This window comes from Schistocerca cancellata, chromosome 3, assembly GCF_023864275.1.
Source record: "Schistocerca cancellata isolate TAMUIC-IGC-003103 chromosome 3, iqSchCanc2.1, whole genome shotgun sequence".
NCBI classification, from domain to species: Eukaryota; Metazoa; Arthropoda; class Insecta; order Orthoptera; family Acrididae; genus Schistocerca; species Schistocerca cancellata.
In genome coordinates this window covers 451,667,510-451,685,770 of record NC_064628.1, presented here as the reverse complement: position 1 = coordinate 451,685,770, position 18,261 = coordinate 451,667,510, and the positions used below count along the sequence as shown (strand labels likewise).

Below are 18,261 nucleotides of genomic sequence, written 5' to 3'. Positions count from 1 at the left end.
TGGTTCACGGAGGACTTAATTCATATAAAACGTATGTTGCAAATTTCTGAGATGATATGGCACTGTCAAATTCATATACTTACATTAACTAGCACTATCAGTTGATTTCCTTTGCCTATACAGCTACCAGTATAGCCAAATTATCATTTTTAATCATAATATTCCTGAATGGACTGCTGTTGAGGATAGAGAGATAGTGAGACTGTTGGTAGTTGAGACCAACATTGTTGTGAAACTTTCATATCTCTTGATATATCTCTGTTGCAATTTTTTTCCAAACCTAAATTTCATCTCAACAATTTGTTGTACGTTGCTAGGTTTTCCAAATCCTGTGATACATCTGTACCAGCAGTCGAAACTGTTAATACTTTATTGCACATTTGTTTAAAGCACCCTTGTTTAAAAAATGAGTATGACTTTTTAATAAGCATTCTACAAGCATGCAGCTAGAATGCAATTTTTTTCTATTCATGTATTTTCTGTAATATGGTATGTACTAATCATTACAGAAATGGTTATATGACTTGTATGGTTGAAATTCCATATAAGTAAGAAACTTTGTTACATAATTAATCACAAAGCAACAAATCAGGAGGAAAAATATATTTCATGACTTTAGAATCGCTCATTAAATTGATTTCCATTGTACCTAAAAGTATTCAGAATAATATAGTTTGTTATGTGATATAAAATCTACATAATATGCTCAGTATTTAAAACATATGTTTTAATTTATTGCTTAACACAGCTTATGCCTCAAGGATTATTATTTACTTTGTTACTAAGTACTCAATACTTTACAAGAAGATAAAACAAAAAGTTGTAGAGTAGACAGACAAACTTAGTCGGGTAAAGAAACTTATGTTTTCTGTAAACTTAGAGCTGTCAGTTTAAAGACTCTTCATTGTTTATTCATTCACATTCACATGTATCCATATTCCACATGTCCTTTGGCTTAACACAGTCTTCAGGCTTCATGCCATTAATGCAGTTACACTGACAGTCACTTGCACTGTATTCCTGAAACAGTGGAGTGATATGTTGATATGAATGGGCAGTATTAATGCTTTATAAGGAATAGATCAACATACTGCTAATTTAAAAGTTAATTAGTTGCATGTCCCACAGATTATGTTCATGACACCGCACAATAATTTGAATGTCTCAATTAGTTTACTTAATTATTGGTTAATCAAAACACAAACACAAAATTTCTATTTAAATCATTTTAATTTACTGACATGTGAACTCATGATGAAGCAATTAATTATTAGACAATGAATTATCAAGTAGAGATTAGTTTGATTTGCTGTGAACAATATTGGATCAAGAGAGATCATGAGACTGAACACTCATCTATTACAGTCACTGGCTACCAGCACCAAGACAATTGTTTTGCACCTACCTAAGCTTCCATCAGCCTAACCTCACTTTCAGTTCTCATCCTCCCTTCAAGGTGACAATATCAGAGTTCAGTCCTGCACACACACCATGACAGACACATAAAGTGGTCAAAAAATTCTTATCCGAGATCCTCATTGCAAATTACTCAGGCTTTCCCATGCCACACTTTCTCTACACATGCAACTTGGCTCAGTATGTAAAGCAGTTCATGGCACCAAAAGACATTTCCTCCCACTATCAAGAGCATGTGTCCTTGTGGGTACTAGCCGAGATTTAAGATCCCAAGCTTCATGTAAAAAGTGTCCTCCATTCCTCTGAACCTTGCCCAGGCCATTTCTCCCATGAGAGACATTATCAGTGCAGCACATCATGTTGGAAAAAAAAAAAAAATGTGTTTCTGCTGAAGAATGCTCAGTGACCAGTTAGTGACTTTCTTCTGTGTCCCAAACTCTTGTGCAACATATGTAAAATGTTTATTTTGTGGATGCATCACCACTAAGGATGCTATTAATACTGTGCCTCTTGGTGCCATTCTTTTTATTAAATGTTATCCTATCAGCAAGTGACTTTCACTAAGAACTATTTGAGACTGTTTCAGTGGTCCCTGGAGTAATTTAGTTAGTTGAATGAACCTGTGCTTTGTCACACATCTGTTTTGAACATTATTTATTAAACCATCACCAATGTACCTATTCTCATGTCCTCAGCTGTAGCTGATTTTCTGTGATTATTTAATTAAGTCAGGTAGAGACACATTCCTACAATGGTGACATGACAATAAACTCTGATGACTCAGTTTTCAAATTTGGCATGTTGCTGGCTGCCTTGGTCCTAGCTGCCCCATTAGGCTTGTGTCCAGACCTGTTCTCACACTCACACTTCAAGAGCAACCTCTGTTTCAGTGCTACAAACTCTGTAGCACTGGGCTACTATTTTGTACTTCATGTGATGAACTGTTTCATGCCACGGGCCATAATTTGTGCTTTTCACCACAACCTATCGCACTTTTGTGCATTTCATGTGTTTGCCACTGTGCCACCTAATGACCATGGCCTCTGCCACTGGCCTGACCAAAACCTTGCCACCCACAGTTGCCACTCCAGCACCCTCTGATGTTGTTGTCAACTAACCGCACTCCTCACAGAAGTGCAACACTGCAACATCGACTTGCCCATGAAAGTTGGGGCAGCCCAGCTCCCGGCACTGATCCAGACAGATGCCCACACTGGCCTCTGCATCTGCTGCCAACGCCATCCCACCTAGTCACACCACTCCGACAACCAAGACCCTTCCGGCCACCACCACTTTGTCTGGCTGTGGCATGGTTCACCTACCACCCTTCAATCCCTAGGACCCTTATCTGTGGTTTTCTATGGTAGAGGCCATCTTCATTGGCTCCAGCTTCACCTTGATGACACCCATTTCACAACAGTTCAAGCCGACATATGCAATGGAGGTCCCTGATGTCATTTTGTTACCTGCAACTGCCCACCACTACAAGACACTTGGGCGCCACCTCATAAGGCAACTCAAGTCCTCCTAGATGCATCTCAATCTGGTCCTTTCCCTGAAGCAGTGAGAGGGCCGGCAGAGCTCCCCGTTTCTGCGCCATTTACAAAGACTGACCGAGTCCCACAAGATCTCCTATGGCTTCCTGTATAACATCTGGCTGGCTTGCCATCTGGCCCCAAATAAAAAGTGTGGCATCACATGCTGATCTCTCCCTCACTGCCACTGCCAGCCTCAGTCACAGGGCACACGAGACAGTGGCCTCCATGCCCGTTACCACCACCACCATGTACCAACTACACTCCCATCCAGCACTGCCAGCCAACAATTACACTGACAGCTGGCTCACCACGAGTTCACATTTTTAGCTTATCATGCCACTCCTCTCCCTGCTGGCCCACACCACAATACCCAGCAGCCCAGGATATATGATTTCCTTGTTCACCTTAGTGCTGACTTGGCAACACTGTAGGGTAGGGTTCTGTTTCCCACCTGGACTTTTACTACCCCTGAGTACACAGCCCTAACCACTGATGCAATTATGGCTGCCACCACTGAAACTCCAGCTGTTCCAGCAATACCCCTTGTGATGTGGTCGGTTTCTGTTGATACTGAGAGAACTTCAAAGTGTACCGCTGCAACTGCAAAGAGCCCTGCTCTTGGGCCCGAAAGCCCAACAGCTGTTAAGATTAGGCACACGCAGCTGCTGCGCAGTCTCTCAGTGCCTGTTTGTCTGTGATTTCACTCAGCTATGCCATTCTTGATCGACAACGGCTGAGACCTGTCTATCTTCTTGTGTCGGCTCATACAGGCCCCTGGCATTACATCAGTGATCCTTCTGATAGTGGTGAACAACTCTACAAATCTACTATCACCACATATGGTGAGTACCATTGCATCTGCAACCTTGACCTGCAATGGGGCCTCCCCAACCACATTATGAGAATGGATCTCATTGGGCAGTAATGCCTGTTCTCTGATGTTGGCTGGAACCTTACTGACAGCTGTACTAGGAGATCAACTAAGAGCACCATCCAATTTGCTGTCTTCTTCAGTATGAAGCAGGCAGCTGGCATAGTCTGGCCCATATGTTGACTTCCTGGCACAGTTTCCTGGTTTCAAACTTCTGTCCAGTGTACCTTAGTAGGTCTGTCATTCAGCTGCCCATTGTGTAGATACCACATCTGTACAGTCTGTCTTCTGCTGGCTACAATCTCAAGTTCATCAAGGTGGAGTTTCACAAGCTGACTGCCGCCACCATGCTCCACCCTTTGAAGAGCCCATGGGTGTCTGCCCTTCACTTTCTCAAGATGAATGTCTTCTGGCACTCCTCTAGCAATTACTGTGTGCTAAACTCTCTTACCATTCCTGGCTGGTACCCTGTGCCATTCCTACAATAATGTACAAGCTGGAGCTACAATCTTCAGTACAATCAACTACAGTAGAGCTTTCACCTAGATTCTTGTCACACCCAAGGACATCCCGAATATTGTCATCATCATGTCCTTCCACTTGTATGAGAGTGGCTTTATGACCTTCAGCCTCTGAGGTTGTTCTGGTGTTTCACCTACTTGAATGAAATCTTCATTTTCTCAGTGACACTTGAAGAACACTGCAAGCACCTTCACATGATCTTTGAATGCCTCCAGGATGCTGGCATCATTGTCAACACCGCAAAACTTGTTTTCTGTGTCAGGAAAGAGATACTCTGTCCGCTGCCAACTCTCGTTCCCAGCCCAACCTTCCTCGATTTCCCACACCTTGCGACTGTCAAGTACCTCCATCATTTCTGCAGCTTGCTCAACTTCTGCCACTGCTAAATGAGGACTTCCACTGCTATGCAGGAGCCACTCACCACTGTCCTTTATAGCATCAAAACAAAGGGGAACAAACTGATACCATGGACACTACAAATGAAGAAAGCTTCACAGCCACCAAGTGCAACTTGGTGGACACTACCCTGCCTGCTCATCCCACTCCATCCCCCTGGCCCACTTGTCATCAGACTGATGCAAGTGAGGCAGCCATCAGTGCTGTCCTGCAGAAGCATGTTAGTGGTACTTGGTATCCACTCGAATTTTTTCACTTGCTAGCTCTCTGTCACTCAACAGCACTGGAACACAAATGGCAGAGAGCTCCTCACTATCTATAAGGCAATCAAATACTTTTGGCTGTTGGTAGAGTCCCATTCTTCACCAACCACAAACCGGTAATGTTTTCCCTCTCAAAAGATATTGACCAGTGCTCTCCACATAAATTCAAGCAACAGTCATTCATCTTAGAGTTTACTGCTGACATATGTCATGTTGTCGGAATTGACACAAAAAAAATGGTTCAAATGGCTCTGAGCACTATGGGACGTAACATCTATGGTCATCAGTCTCCTAGAACTTAGAACTACTTAAACCTAACTAACCTAAGGACATCACACACATCCATGCCCGAGGCAGGATTCGAACCTGTGACCGTAGCAGTCGCGCGGCTCCGGACTGAGCGCCTAGAACCGCTAGACCACCGCGGCCGGCAATTGACATCACCACCACCAACTATCTCAGCTGCAGCTGCACTGTTGCTTCATCTCTGGACTATGAGGCCCTCAGCACTGGCCAGGAGCACAAACTGGAACTCACTCACCTCTGCCTGGTTGCTGCTTTGGGCCTCCACTTCAATGTACTTTGGTCCATGGCTCCAACAGCAATACATGGTGTGAAGTATCCACTGGCTCACTGCACCTGTTCCTGCCCACTGCCTTCCACAAGGCTTCAATCGACTCTTACATAATCTGGTTCAAAGCAGCATGCATGCACACTTCCACCACTCTGCCTCTGGTACATATTGGCCTTCATATCACTCACAAAGCTGACCTGGAGATTTCAGCTACTGACATTGTTTATGTGCCAGTCACCCATAGTGTCAGACCACTTCCTGAAGCTCACCAATCTGCCTCTCTCCTGCAACCCATCTGCCTCCCTCCAGTAAATGACGAACTCATAGAACATTCACTCACAGCGACCTCACCTCATACACCCATGTCATGCTGTGCTTCAATGTTCACCAGTCCCCATTTTGCCCACACTACTCCCCCCCCCCCCCCCCCCCCATCAGCTCCTGAGGCAATACTCCGAGAAATTCACCCTACATCTTCAAGGCACTCCTACCTGTGTCTCGATCAAATCAATAGCCTGAGGCCTACATGCTGCCTGACCTCACACCACTCAGCCCAACCACCATCCTCATCAACACTACAGCCGCCCACCAACGATAAAGCCAGCACCAGTGCCAACACCATTCGCTGTACCCCTGCTGCCGACCTGCAGTGATGCCATCCTACTGCACCACTGCCTTGGAGATGGCAGCAATTCCACCAAATTATGCCGGTACTGCTCCCAATTCTGTCCCCAATCCACCAGCCACAAACAATGCAGGCATAAACATCATCAATGTCCAGGGCACTCCCACCACTGTCCCTCTACCTCTCCTGAAGCCATTTCACCTATGCTATATGCTGACTATACCCCTGATGCCACACTGCCAACCTTGCTACATATGTCACTCTCTTAGTGGCATTATTTCATACTTTTGCAGTGCTCTAGCCCAGACCTGCCAGCCACTGTCCTAAATCTCAAGAGTGCCCGATGTGTGCATTTCGCACTGTCAAATGTAGCCTCTTAAGTTGTCAGCCACTCCACGTAGTGACCTAGCAGTGCCACACTGTTCCTGCATCTACCATCCCGCACTTCCAACATTACCCAGCACCTGCTCGCTGCATGTGCAGCTCCTGAAGTAGGCTGCTCTTCATTCACTTTCCCTTCACCTCCTTGCTCTAGTAGACCTGGCTCAGCACCCCACAACCCACGCACCACCAGCTGATATATCACTCGAGCACTCACTAGCTCCTCCCTGTCATGCAGTGCCCCTGCACTACTGAATGCCAACTACCTGCCTAACTCATGCCCGTTGTCCTGAAGTCAGGTGGCAGCCCTGAGCCTCACCATTGGTAAAACACACCTCTCTGCCAGTACCAGCCTCCATCATTGCCACTTTGTTCCTCCTCCATGTACCATTCTTGTGGGAGTGGGAACTGTGTGACGGCCCTCCACCGCACATTGGTCTAAGCAACACAGCCTCATTCCATATGTGCCTAACTCACTAGTGCCATCTGCTAATGCAGCACCTCTGCCTACCTCCACCCAAAGCTCTCAGTTCTGTTGTGCAACTGGACAACCATCTACTATGGTGGTGGCTATGGGGACCAAGACTATAGCTCCACAACTAGCTGGACTTCTATTGGCCTAACCTCACTCTGAGTTCTCATCTTCCCATCAAGGTGACAACATCAGAGTTCGATCCCACACGCACAACATGATGGACATGCCACGTGGCTGTGCCCTTCATATCTGAGGTGCTCATTGCCAAATACTGAAAATCATCCATGCCATGCAGTCTCTACCCATGCAATGCAGGTTGGTATGTAATGCAGTGCATCACACTACAAGACATTCCCTCCAGCTGGCAAGTGCATGTGGCCATGCAGGTACTAATCAAGATTTAGCATCCCACCCATCATGGGTGGTACACTCATATCAAAAAGCTGTGTTCCATTTCCTTGAATCTTGCCATGACGATTTCTTCCATGAGAGACATTACCAGTTCCATGCCTTGTGTCAGCAAAAATCATCTTTGTGCTAGTGAATATTCAGCAGTTACTGTCTTTGTTCTGTGTCCCACACTCAAGTGGAACATGAGTAGAGCATTTATTTTCCTGGTAAATTGTCACTAAGGATGCTATTATTACTCTACCTCATGGTGCTGCTCTTTTATTTCATGTTATTTTCTCAGCAAGTGACTTTTGCTAAGAAATATTAATTTCCGATACCATTTCAGTGCTCCCAACAGTAACTGAGTTAGCTGAATAAACCTGTTGTTTGTCTTAAACCTATTGTGAACATAACTCACTGTGCTAGTGCTCAACATGCTAGTTCTCACATCCACGATCTAAGTTTTTTTGTGATTATTTAAGTACATTCCTACATGCTCTTTTGTGAAACAATGTTCTGTATTACTTCCACCTGTTGTGCAATTAGTTGTCAATCTATTACATCCTACAGTTGCTCAATGTGGGACATGTTTTAGTGATTGTTTGCCCAGTGGAGTTGGCAGTTGTATTCATGAGCATGTCTGTCACAAGGAAGGTATGTAAGGGAATTGTTTTGCTGGAAGAGAATACATTTTATATATGTTGCTAGAGCAGACTGTGTAATGTTCTGATGCATCCTGAACTGTTCAGTTTTCCTTCAACAAACCGCAGAAGTGTAGAGTTATTATAGACTATCGTTCCCCAGCTTATGTTACCCACAATTAACCCATCACTGCCTATTACACCTTAGTCTGTCCTTTTCAATACCACACTTACAAATAACCATTACAAATTCAAAGGCAGAATCTACTCATCATCATCATCATCATCATCATCATCATATTCTTCTTCTACTACTGCTACAGTTTCCAGCCCGTGGTTGGGTCTGTTTGGAACATAAGCCTCTCCATCTTGTCCTGTCCTCCCACCACCAATCTCTCTCTCCATTCTTCTTTCAATTGTGGAAAACCTAGTGGAAACCCTTACACTGTAAGACCTGGAGGAGCACTCAAGACATCACTTCCACAAATTATCAAACTTCTTGACAATGTACTCCTGCCTTGGAGCACCACTGCCCATCAACACCAATTCCACCCACAGAGAACCCCCTTATCAACCCTTTGTAGCACCCAGACCCTGCATGCTGACCTTGTCAGTTTGTCACATCCTCCAAAACTCCCTTCCAGCATTCCATGAAACAGAGAACTCAGACAAACCTGAAACATTGTTGTTAACATTTCCACCAATCCCACAGAAGATTCAACCCTATAGAAAAGCCTCACCTATAGGCCTGCACACATTTTTAACCACATTGGACTTGTCGAAGGACTACTTTTCTTCTCTCAATCACTAAAGTTGAAACACCCTTTTCTGCAAATCCCTCCAACCAGTCAATATAATATCAGCATTTAACCTTGCCTCTCCCAGTTATTACCACCATCCAATTGTCACGCCCATCTCATTGTCACCTAACCGCCCCCTATTCACCTTCCAGGAATTCTTTGCCTCCAGATTGGCCCCACTGTACTACCCCAGGTCGCCCTGTAGGAATACTAACTTCTTAGTAGAAGAAAGGACAGCCATTTACAGCCTCAAAACAGATCCTGATGTAATCATCCTCCCTGCAGAAAAAGGCTCCACCACTGTTATGATGAATCACAGTGATTACCAGGGAGAACACTTCTGCCAACTGTCTGAGTCCTTTACATATGTGGTCGTCCATAGTAATCCCATTCCAGAAATCCACCATAATATCCTCTGATCCTGAGTGAAAGCCTTCGGCTCATTCCAGAATCTCTCCCCTGAGTCTATCTGCTTTCTCACCCCCAACAATCCCCCCCCCCCCTCACACACACACCAACCTTCTACATGCTTCCCATAGTACACAGACGTAACAGTCCTGGATGCCTCAATGTAGTCAGTTACTGTGCTCTTGCTGAGAGGATTTCCACTCGTCAACCAGCACCTCCTACCAACTCTCCAAAGCTTAGCTTCTTTCATCAAAGATACTGCCAACTTCCTTCATTAACTCTCAATCATCCCCACACCATTACTACCTGGATCCCTACTGATCACTGTAGATGCCACCTCCCTGTACACCAACACTGCTCATGCCCTATTTCTCCTGCTGTCCTTCTGACTCCAAACCCAGAGCCACAGTCCTCATACATATTCCCAACTATATTTGCATGCACAGCTACTACTCCTTTGAGGGAGGTTTGTAAACAAATCTGCAGCACAGCCATTGGCATCTGCTTGGCACCTTCCTATGCTAACCTATTTATGGATCATCTAGAGAGAACCTTAATAGCCTCCTGAAATTCCAAACCCCTTATCTGGTCCAGGTTCGTTGATGATATCTTCATGGTCTGGACTTGGGGTGAAGACACACTATCCCCATTCCTCCACAACCTTAGCACCTTCTCGCCCATCCACATCATGTGGTCCTCCTCAAACCCACGTGTCACTTTACTGGATGTTGACCTCAAGCTTTCTGACAGCTCTATCTACATGTTTATCCATATTAAACCTACTAACCACCAACAGTACCTAGATTTTTGATTTGACAGCTTTCACCTCTTCCACAACAAAAACTCACTCTCATACAGCCCGGCCATCTGCACATGGGGTAATGGGGTATCTGCAGTGATGAGATTTCCCTTGCCCAGTGGCTAAAGGTCTCACATCAAACACAGATTTCTCGTGCCATATCCTCATTTATACCTAATCCTCCCACCATCCCCAAGAATCAGCTAGGAAGGAGTACCCCCCCCCCCTCAGCACCCAGTATGACTCTGTACTGGAGCAACTGAACCATATCGTCTTCAAGGGTTTTTGTTATCAATGACCATGCCGGGAAATGAGGGCATCCTACCCCAGATCCTTTCCACTCCTTCCAAACTAATACTAGTACACTTCTCTTAGCCAGGAATGCTTGTTTTGACTGTACTAGTCTGCTTTTTATGTCTTCCTTGCTCTGCCCATCATGGGTTATTTTGCTGCCTAGGTAACTTCTTTACCTTCATCTGCTTCACAATTGCCAACCCTTCGGTTATGTTTCTCGCTGTTGTCGTTTTTTCTACTTCTCGTTACTGTCACCTTTTTTTTTTTTTTCAGTTTACTCTCAATTCATATTCTGTCTGTTCATTCCATTCAGCAAATTGTGTAATTCTCCTCCACTTTCACTGAGGATAGCAATGTCATCAGCGAATTATACCACTGACATCCTTTCCCCTTGACTTTTAATTCCACTTTTGAACCTTTCTTTTATTTGTGCCATTGCTTCTTTGATGTACAGATTAAACTGTAGTGACAAAAGACTACATCCCTACCTTACACCCTTTATAATCTGAGGACTTTGTTCTAAGTCTTCCAATCTTATTGTTCCCTCTTGGCTGTTGTACACATTATACATCTTTCCCTACAGCCTGCCCCAATTTGTCTCAGAATTTTTAACATGTTGCACCATTTTGCACTGTGGAATGCTTTTACCAGGTTGATAAATCCTATGAAGAGGTCTTGATTTTTCTTTTGTCTTCCATTATCAACTGCAATGTCAGAATTGCCTCTCTGGTGCCTTTACCTTTCCTAAAACCAAACTGATTGTCATCTAACACATCCTCAATTTTCTTTCCCATTCTTCTGTATAATTATTCTTGTCAGCAACTTGGACTCATGAGCTGTTACGCTGGCAGTATGATAATTCTCACTTCTTGTTGGCTCTTGCAATGTTTGGAATTGTGCGGATGATGTTTTTCCGGAAGACAGATGGTATATTGCCAGAGTCATACACTATACACACCAAGGTGAATGGTTGTTTTGTTGCCACTACCCCCAGTGATTTTAGACATTCTGATGGGGTGTTATCTGCCCAGTCTGCCTTATTCGATATTAAGTCTTCCAAAGCTCTTTTAATTCTGATTCTAGATCTGGATCCCCTATCTCTTCTATCTCAACTCCTGTTTTTTCTTCTATCACATCATCAGACAAGTTTTCTACCTCATAGAGGCCTTCAATATACTCTTTCCACCTATCTGCTCTCTTCTCTTCATTTAACAGTGGAATTCCTATTGCACTCTTAATGGTACCGGCCTAGCTTTTAAATTCATCATAGCTTGTTTTGACTTTTCTATATGCTGGGTCAGTCCTTCTGACAACCATTTTTTTTTTCAATTTCTTCACATTTTTCATGCAGCCATTTTGCCTTAGCTTCCCTGTACTACCTATTTATTTCATCCCTAAGTGACATGTATTTTGACATTCCTGAATTTCCCTGAACATTTTTGTACTTCCTTCTTTCATTGGTCAACTGAGTATTTCTCCTGTTACCCCTGGTTTCTTCACAGTTACCTTCTTTGTACCTATGTTTTTGTTTTCACCTTCTGTGATTGCCCTTTTTAGAGAAGCCCAGTCCTCTTCAACTGATCTGTCTACTGAACTATTCCTTATCACAGTATCTGTGGCCTCAGAGAACTTCAAGAATATCACTTCATTCCTGAGTACTTACATAACCCATTTCTTTGTGCACTGATTCTTCCTAATTAGTCTCTTAAACTTCAGTCTACTCATCATCACCATTAAATTATGATCTGAGTATACATCTGCTCCTGAATATGCATTACAATTCAGTATCTTACTTCAGAATCCCTGCCTGACCATGATGTAATGTAACCGAAGTCTTCCCATATCTTCTGGCCTTTTCCATGTGTGCCTCCTCTTCCTGTGATTCTTGAACAGAATATTTGCTCTTACTAGCTGAAATATGCCGCGTAACTCAGTCAGTCTTTCTCCTCTTTCATTGCTACCAGCAAGCTGATATTTTCCCATAACCCTTTGTTCTACTGCTTCTCCTACAACAACATTCCAATCCTCCATAACTATTAGATTTCCATCTTCCTTTACATACTGAATGACGTATTGAATGTCTTCATACACATTCTCTATCTTGTTATCTTCAGCTTGTGATGTCAGCATGTGTATCTGAACTATCATTGCCCATGCTGTTGATTCTGATGAGAACAACCCTATTACTGAACTATTCACCGTAACTCACTCTATTTCCTACATTCCTGATTATAATGAATCCTATTCCCAATATCCCATTTTCTGCTCCTATTGATATTACACTCTACACTCATCTGACCAAAAATCATTGTCTTCTTTCCATTTCACTTCACTGACCCCACTATATCTAGACCAAGCCTTATCATCTTCCTTTTCAGATTTCATAGCTTTTCTACCCTGTTCAAACTTGTGACATTCCATACCCTGGCTTGTAGAATATTATCCTTCCATTTGTTACTCAATGTTTTTCTCATGGGTACCTCCCCATTGTCAGTCCCCTCCTGGAGATCTGAATGGAGATATCATCATGGCACTTTTTCAATTACAGGCCACTTGTCCTGTGGATTCACATTGTGTGTCTTTAATGCAGTGGTTTCCATTGCCTTCAGAATCCTCATGTTTTTTATCACTGCTGATTCTCCCACCTTTACGGGCGCAGAGCAAGAGAATGCCCCAGACCTCTGTTACCTCCTACACCAAGTGTCATATCGCTGTGGAGGATCCAGGTGAAGACCCTGTCACAGGCTTGCCCTATCCCACCAGAGGCAGAGCCACAGGTGAAAGTAGCCATGTCATAAAAGTTGCATCTGAAAAGTTTGCTGAATAGTCCCAGATGTTAAAAACTACACTGGTTATAATGATGTGTCCATAAATAAGCACTGAGAAACATGTCAACAAGTGCTCTATCATGTAAATCACCACAGTGATGCTGTGATGTATATTGCAGCAAAGCTAACAGAGTTTGTGTGAGAACTTGTGTAATTCAAAATGGAGTGCAAAATGCAGCAAAGTCTTAACTGAACTTTTGCTTCAAATTAGGGAATACAGTGAGGGAGACTCATGGAATGTTAGTCTCAGTTATGGTGTTGAAGCACTGAGTAAAAAGTGTGCTTCAGTAGTTTAAACAGTTTAGAGAAGAAAAGAAGGTGTCAAGGATGAGCTGCGTTTGAGTCGACCATCAACAAGCACAATCCCAGACAACATCAACTGAATGTGACAGATGCTTGCAGATGATCAGCAGCTTTCTGTGAAAATGATAGTAAAAGAGTTGAAGATACGCAAAAACAGCGTAAGAATTATTATTCATAAACATTTGAATATGTGCCTGATTTGTACCACAAACGTTGATAGATGAGGAAGAGCAAACTCAAATGGAAACATCTAGGACTGATCTGGGAAAACATCATTCCTCATCCTTCAATTGATGACAGTTGCAAGATCTTGTGGCCAATTCTGGTGATACCACAATCAGCTGCATTTGCACAATATGGGCCAGATGCTGACAGACTTATCCATCCCATTTCACAGACCACAGTAGCTGACATCACTTCCAAGCTCCAAGGGCTCAGTGCTTCGAGGCAACAGTGACCGTGTGTGTGTGTGAGTTGTATATGTATGTGAGTTTGTACATGAGACGGATTTCATTCAATAACTGTTGAACTGTCTACCTCTTCTATGTGATGAATAGTATTCAATCGAATTCTTATTCCATCCCAGAATTTGAAGAGAAAGAATGAGATATACTGGCACTGAGTAAATGAAAAATTCACATACAACTCCAGATTTCTGATGATAGTGCCACTGAGTAAAATATTATAACATTTTGGTAGTTGTCAACCTTCCCAGGTTGACTTTTCCTTTTCTGCATGCCTGCTAACATGTCTGTTGAAACATTTATTCACTGCAGGAATATATAATCAGTTTATCAGTCCTTCACTTCCCACAATTATTATACCAGTTTCACTCCCGAGAAGATTATCATGCCACCTCTGTAACTCTATTATAGCCAGTCCTTCTGCAAAGTCAAGTGAGTGTATGTCTTCTCTTCAAAACTACCCTGGTCTGAAATGTATCAAGCAAAACTCTCCATCGAAGCTATGATTTCTTTTGGCCATTTCATTAGATTAAGTCCATTCTACCAGCTGTTTGCATACATCATACAAAATAAGATTTCTGATTTCCTGGTAATTTCATTATTTCCTACACTCCTCCTCAAACGTACTTTCCAATATATGGCTTATATCCTTGTGTGTATGCTGTAAAAGTTGTTCTGCGCATGAATAAAGGAAAAATAAATATTTTTCTATTCCAACAATATTAGGAAAAGAAATAATTTCTACTCACTGTAAAGATGACGTATTGAATTGAAAACATGCACAATGAAAAGACTGTTACACATTATGGCTTTTGGCCAAAGACCTCTTCAGCAAAGAGAGCACACACACAAAACATACACACATTCACACAAACAAGCACACCTCATGCACACAAAACCGCTTACTACCAACAGCTCCACTCAGAATATACAAAGGGCATTCAAAAAGTTTTTCACAGTCGTCTATAATTTTTGTATTTTTTGCAGGAGGAGAATGAAATTTTTTATGAACATACTTGGAACATTTAGCTATAAGTTGTTATATAAAAGTATTTTCTTTTATTTACAGGTGAGCCATAATGGACTGTGAAATAGACGTCAGGTTGTGACAATGGTCGGTGATGGAGTTTCTCTTCAAGACCAGCGATGACTCTGCCACATCGATTCACAGGACATTGCTCCCTATTTACGGGGAGGACACAGTGGATCACAGCAGTATCCAGTGGTGGTTGAAGAGTTTTAAAGAAGGTGATTTCTCTGTACTGGACAATCCATGATGGGGTAGACCATCGACAGCATGACATATGTGTGATGACACGACAGCTTGTTGAAGTGACACATTTGTCATTGGGTAATGTGGTATCGCTGGTACAGTCACTAGGGTACAGAAAAATCTGTGCACATTGGGTGCCTAGGTTATTGAAAAGAGAAATGAAAACGATGAGGAAGAATGTGTGCGAGGGTCTCATAGAGACCTTGACTGAAGAGTGGAAATGGTGTTTTGATGGCATCATTACCTAGGATGAAATACAGTTGTTTTTGTCCAAACCTGAGAGCAAATCCCAATCCATGGAGTGGCATCTTCCGGGTTCCCCTCAGAAGAAGAAACCATGACTTTCACAAACAGCAGGCCGAAAGGTGATTGCCTCCTCCTTCTGGGATCAGTGTTGTGTCATTTTCATTGGCATTTTGGAACCTGGCTCCACAATTAATCGGGACGGTTACTGTTTGTCATTGGACAAGCTGCAACGTGCCAAGAAGACCTACAGACCACAGCTTCAGGGTCAGCTCAACAGGCTACACCATGACAATGCCAAACCCCTTACAGTCCTTATGGCACAGGAAAAAATCAGGAAAATGGATTGGAAAATTGTTCCTCATCCTCCCTACAGTCCAGACTTGACTCCATCTGATTTTTACCTCTTTGGTCATCCGAAGGCGCACTTGCACGTTAAAACATTTGACAGTGAATAAGATGTTATTTCCTGTGTCAAACAATGGTGTAAAAGTCAATCCCTAGAATTTTACCAAAGTGCATTTACATCATGGAAAGAACTTTGGGCCAGATGTGTCACAGCTGATGGAGGCTACATTGACTAGGCTCAATGTATAGCTAAATGTTCCAAGTATGTTCACAAAAAATTCTCCTCCTGCAAAAATAAAAAAAATTAGAGATGATTGTGCAAAACTTTTTGAACACCCTTTGTAACTTTCGCATGAATAACAATCTGGAATGGGGCAAGGAAGGGGAAGGGGTAGCAGGGAAGAGGTGGGGACAAAAAGAGCACTGTCTGTCAGGGCATGCAGGGACTAGATGGCAGCCTGACAAGAATTGCAGGTGCAGCTGGAGTGGGGCAGAGAAGGGGGAGGGGTAGGGGTAGCAGGGAAGAGGTGGGGGCAGAAAAGAGCACTACTTGGCAGGGCATGCAGGGACTAGATGGCAGCCTGACAAAAATTATAGGTGCAGCACTGGGAGGTGGGGTGTTTGACAGAAACAACAGGGAGCAGAAAAGGAGAGAATCAGGGAAGGGGTAAGGAAAGGTGAGTGCATTTAGTGAGGGTGTAAGGATGTGAAAAGGGAGGATGTGGTGGGACAGAGGGACAGAAACCATTCAGTGGAGGGAGTTGGGATAGTAGAACACTGTAGGTTGAGGCCAGGATAATTTCAGGAGTGGAGCATGTGTTGTACGGGTAATTCTGATTTGTGCAGTTCAGAAAAGCTGGTGGTGGATGGGAGGATACAGACGCCCAGGTTGTGAAGCAGCCATTGAAATAGAAAATGTTATGTTTAGCTGCATGTTGAGCCACAGATTCGACTATTTTGCTCTTGGCCACAGTTTGGTGGTGAATGTTCCAACTTGATACCTGATTTGTTGTTGTTGTGTTGTTGTTGTTGTTGTTGTTGTCTTCAGTCCTGAGACTGGTTTGATGCAGCTCTCCTTGCTACTGTATCCTGTGCAAGCTTCTTCGTCTCCCAGTACTTACTGCAACCTACATCCTTCTGAATCCTTAGTGTATTCATCTCTTGGTCTCCCTCTATGATTTTTACCCTCCACACTGCCCTCCAATGCTAAATTTGTGATCCCTTGATGCCTCAGAACATGTCCTGCCAACCGGTCCCTTCTTCTTATCAAGTTGTGCCACAAACTCCTCATCTCCCCAATTCTATTCAATACCTCCTCATTAGTTATTTGATCTACCCATCTAATCTTCAGCATTCTTCTGTAGCACCACATTTCAAAGGCTTCTATTCTCTTCTTGTCCAAACTATTTATTGTCCATGTTTCACTTCCATACATGGCTACACTCCATACAAATACTTTCAGAAACGACTTCCTGACACTTAAATCTATAGTCGATGTTAACAAATTTCTCTTCTTCAGAAATGCTTTCCTTGCCATTGCCAGTCTACATTTCATATCCTCTCTACTTCGACCATCATCAGTTATTTTACTCCCCAAATAACAAAACTCTTTTACTACTTTAAGTGTCTCATTTCCTAATCTAATTCCCTCAGCATCAGCCGACTTAATTCGACTACATTCCATTATCCTTGTTTTGCTTTTGTTGATGTTCATCTTATATCCTCCTTTCAAGACACTGTCCATTCCGTTCAATTGCTCTTCCAAGTCCTTTGCTGTCTCTGACAGAATTACAATGTCATCGGCGAACCTCAAAGTTTTTATTTCTTTTCCATGGACTTTAATACCTACACCGAATTTTTCTTTTGTTTCCTTTACTGCTTGCTCAATATACCGATTAAATAACATCAGGGACAGGCTACAACCCTGTTTCACTCCACTGCTTCCCTTTTCATGCCCCTCCACTCTTATAACTGCCATCCGGTTTCTGTACAAATTGTAAATAGCCTTTCGCTCCTGGTATTTCACCCCTGTCACCTTTAGAATTTGAAAGAGAGTATTCCAGTCAACATTGTCAAAAGCTTTCTCTAAGTCTACAAATGCTAGAAATGTAGGTTTGCTTTCCTTAATCTATCTTCTAAGATAAGTCGTAGGGTCAGTATTGCCTCATGTGTTCCAATATTTCTACGGAATCCAAACTGATCTTCACCGAGGTCGGCTTCTACCAGTTTTTCCATTCATGTGTAAAGAATTCACGTTAGTATTTTGCAGCCATGACTTATTAAACTGATAGTTCGGTAATTTTAACATCTGTCAACACCTGCTTTCTTTGGTATTGGAATAATTATATTCTTCTTGAAGTCTGACGGTATTTCGGCCTGTCTCATACATCTTGCTCACCAGATGGTAGA

The 18,261-nt window shown here is 43.0% G+C and overlaps 1 protein-coding gene across 1 annotated transcript in view; it reads right to left on the bottom strand.

Moving 5' to 3' along the window:
- Nucleotides 1–600: 600 nt before the first annotated feature.
- Nucleotides 601–18,261, bottom strand: part of LOC126175211 (vascular endothelial growth factor A-A-like) — a 68,829-nt gene continuing 51,168 nt past the window's right edge. Inside the window, exon 6 of the mRNA XM_049921840.1 lies at nt 601–1,020. Coding sequence (XP_049777797.1) covers nt 913–1,020 — 108 coding nt within the window. The 3' untranslated portion in view covers nt 601–912. The remainder of the gene's footprint in view (nt 1,021–18,261) is intronic.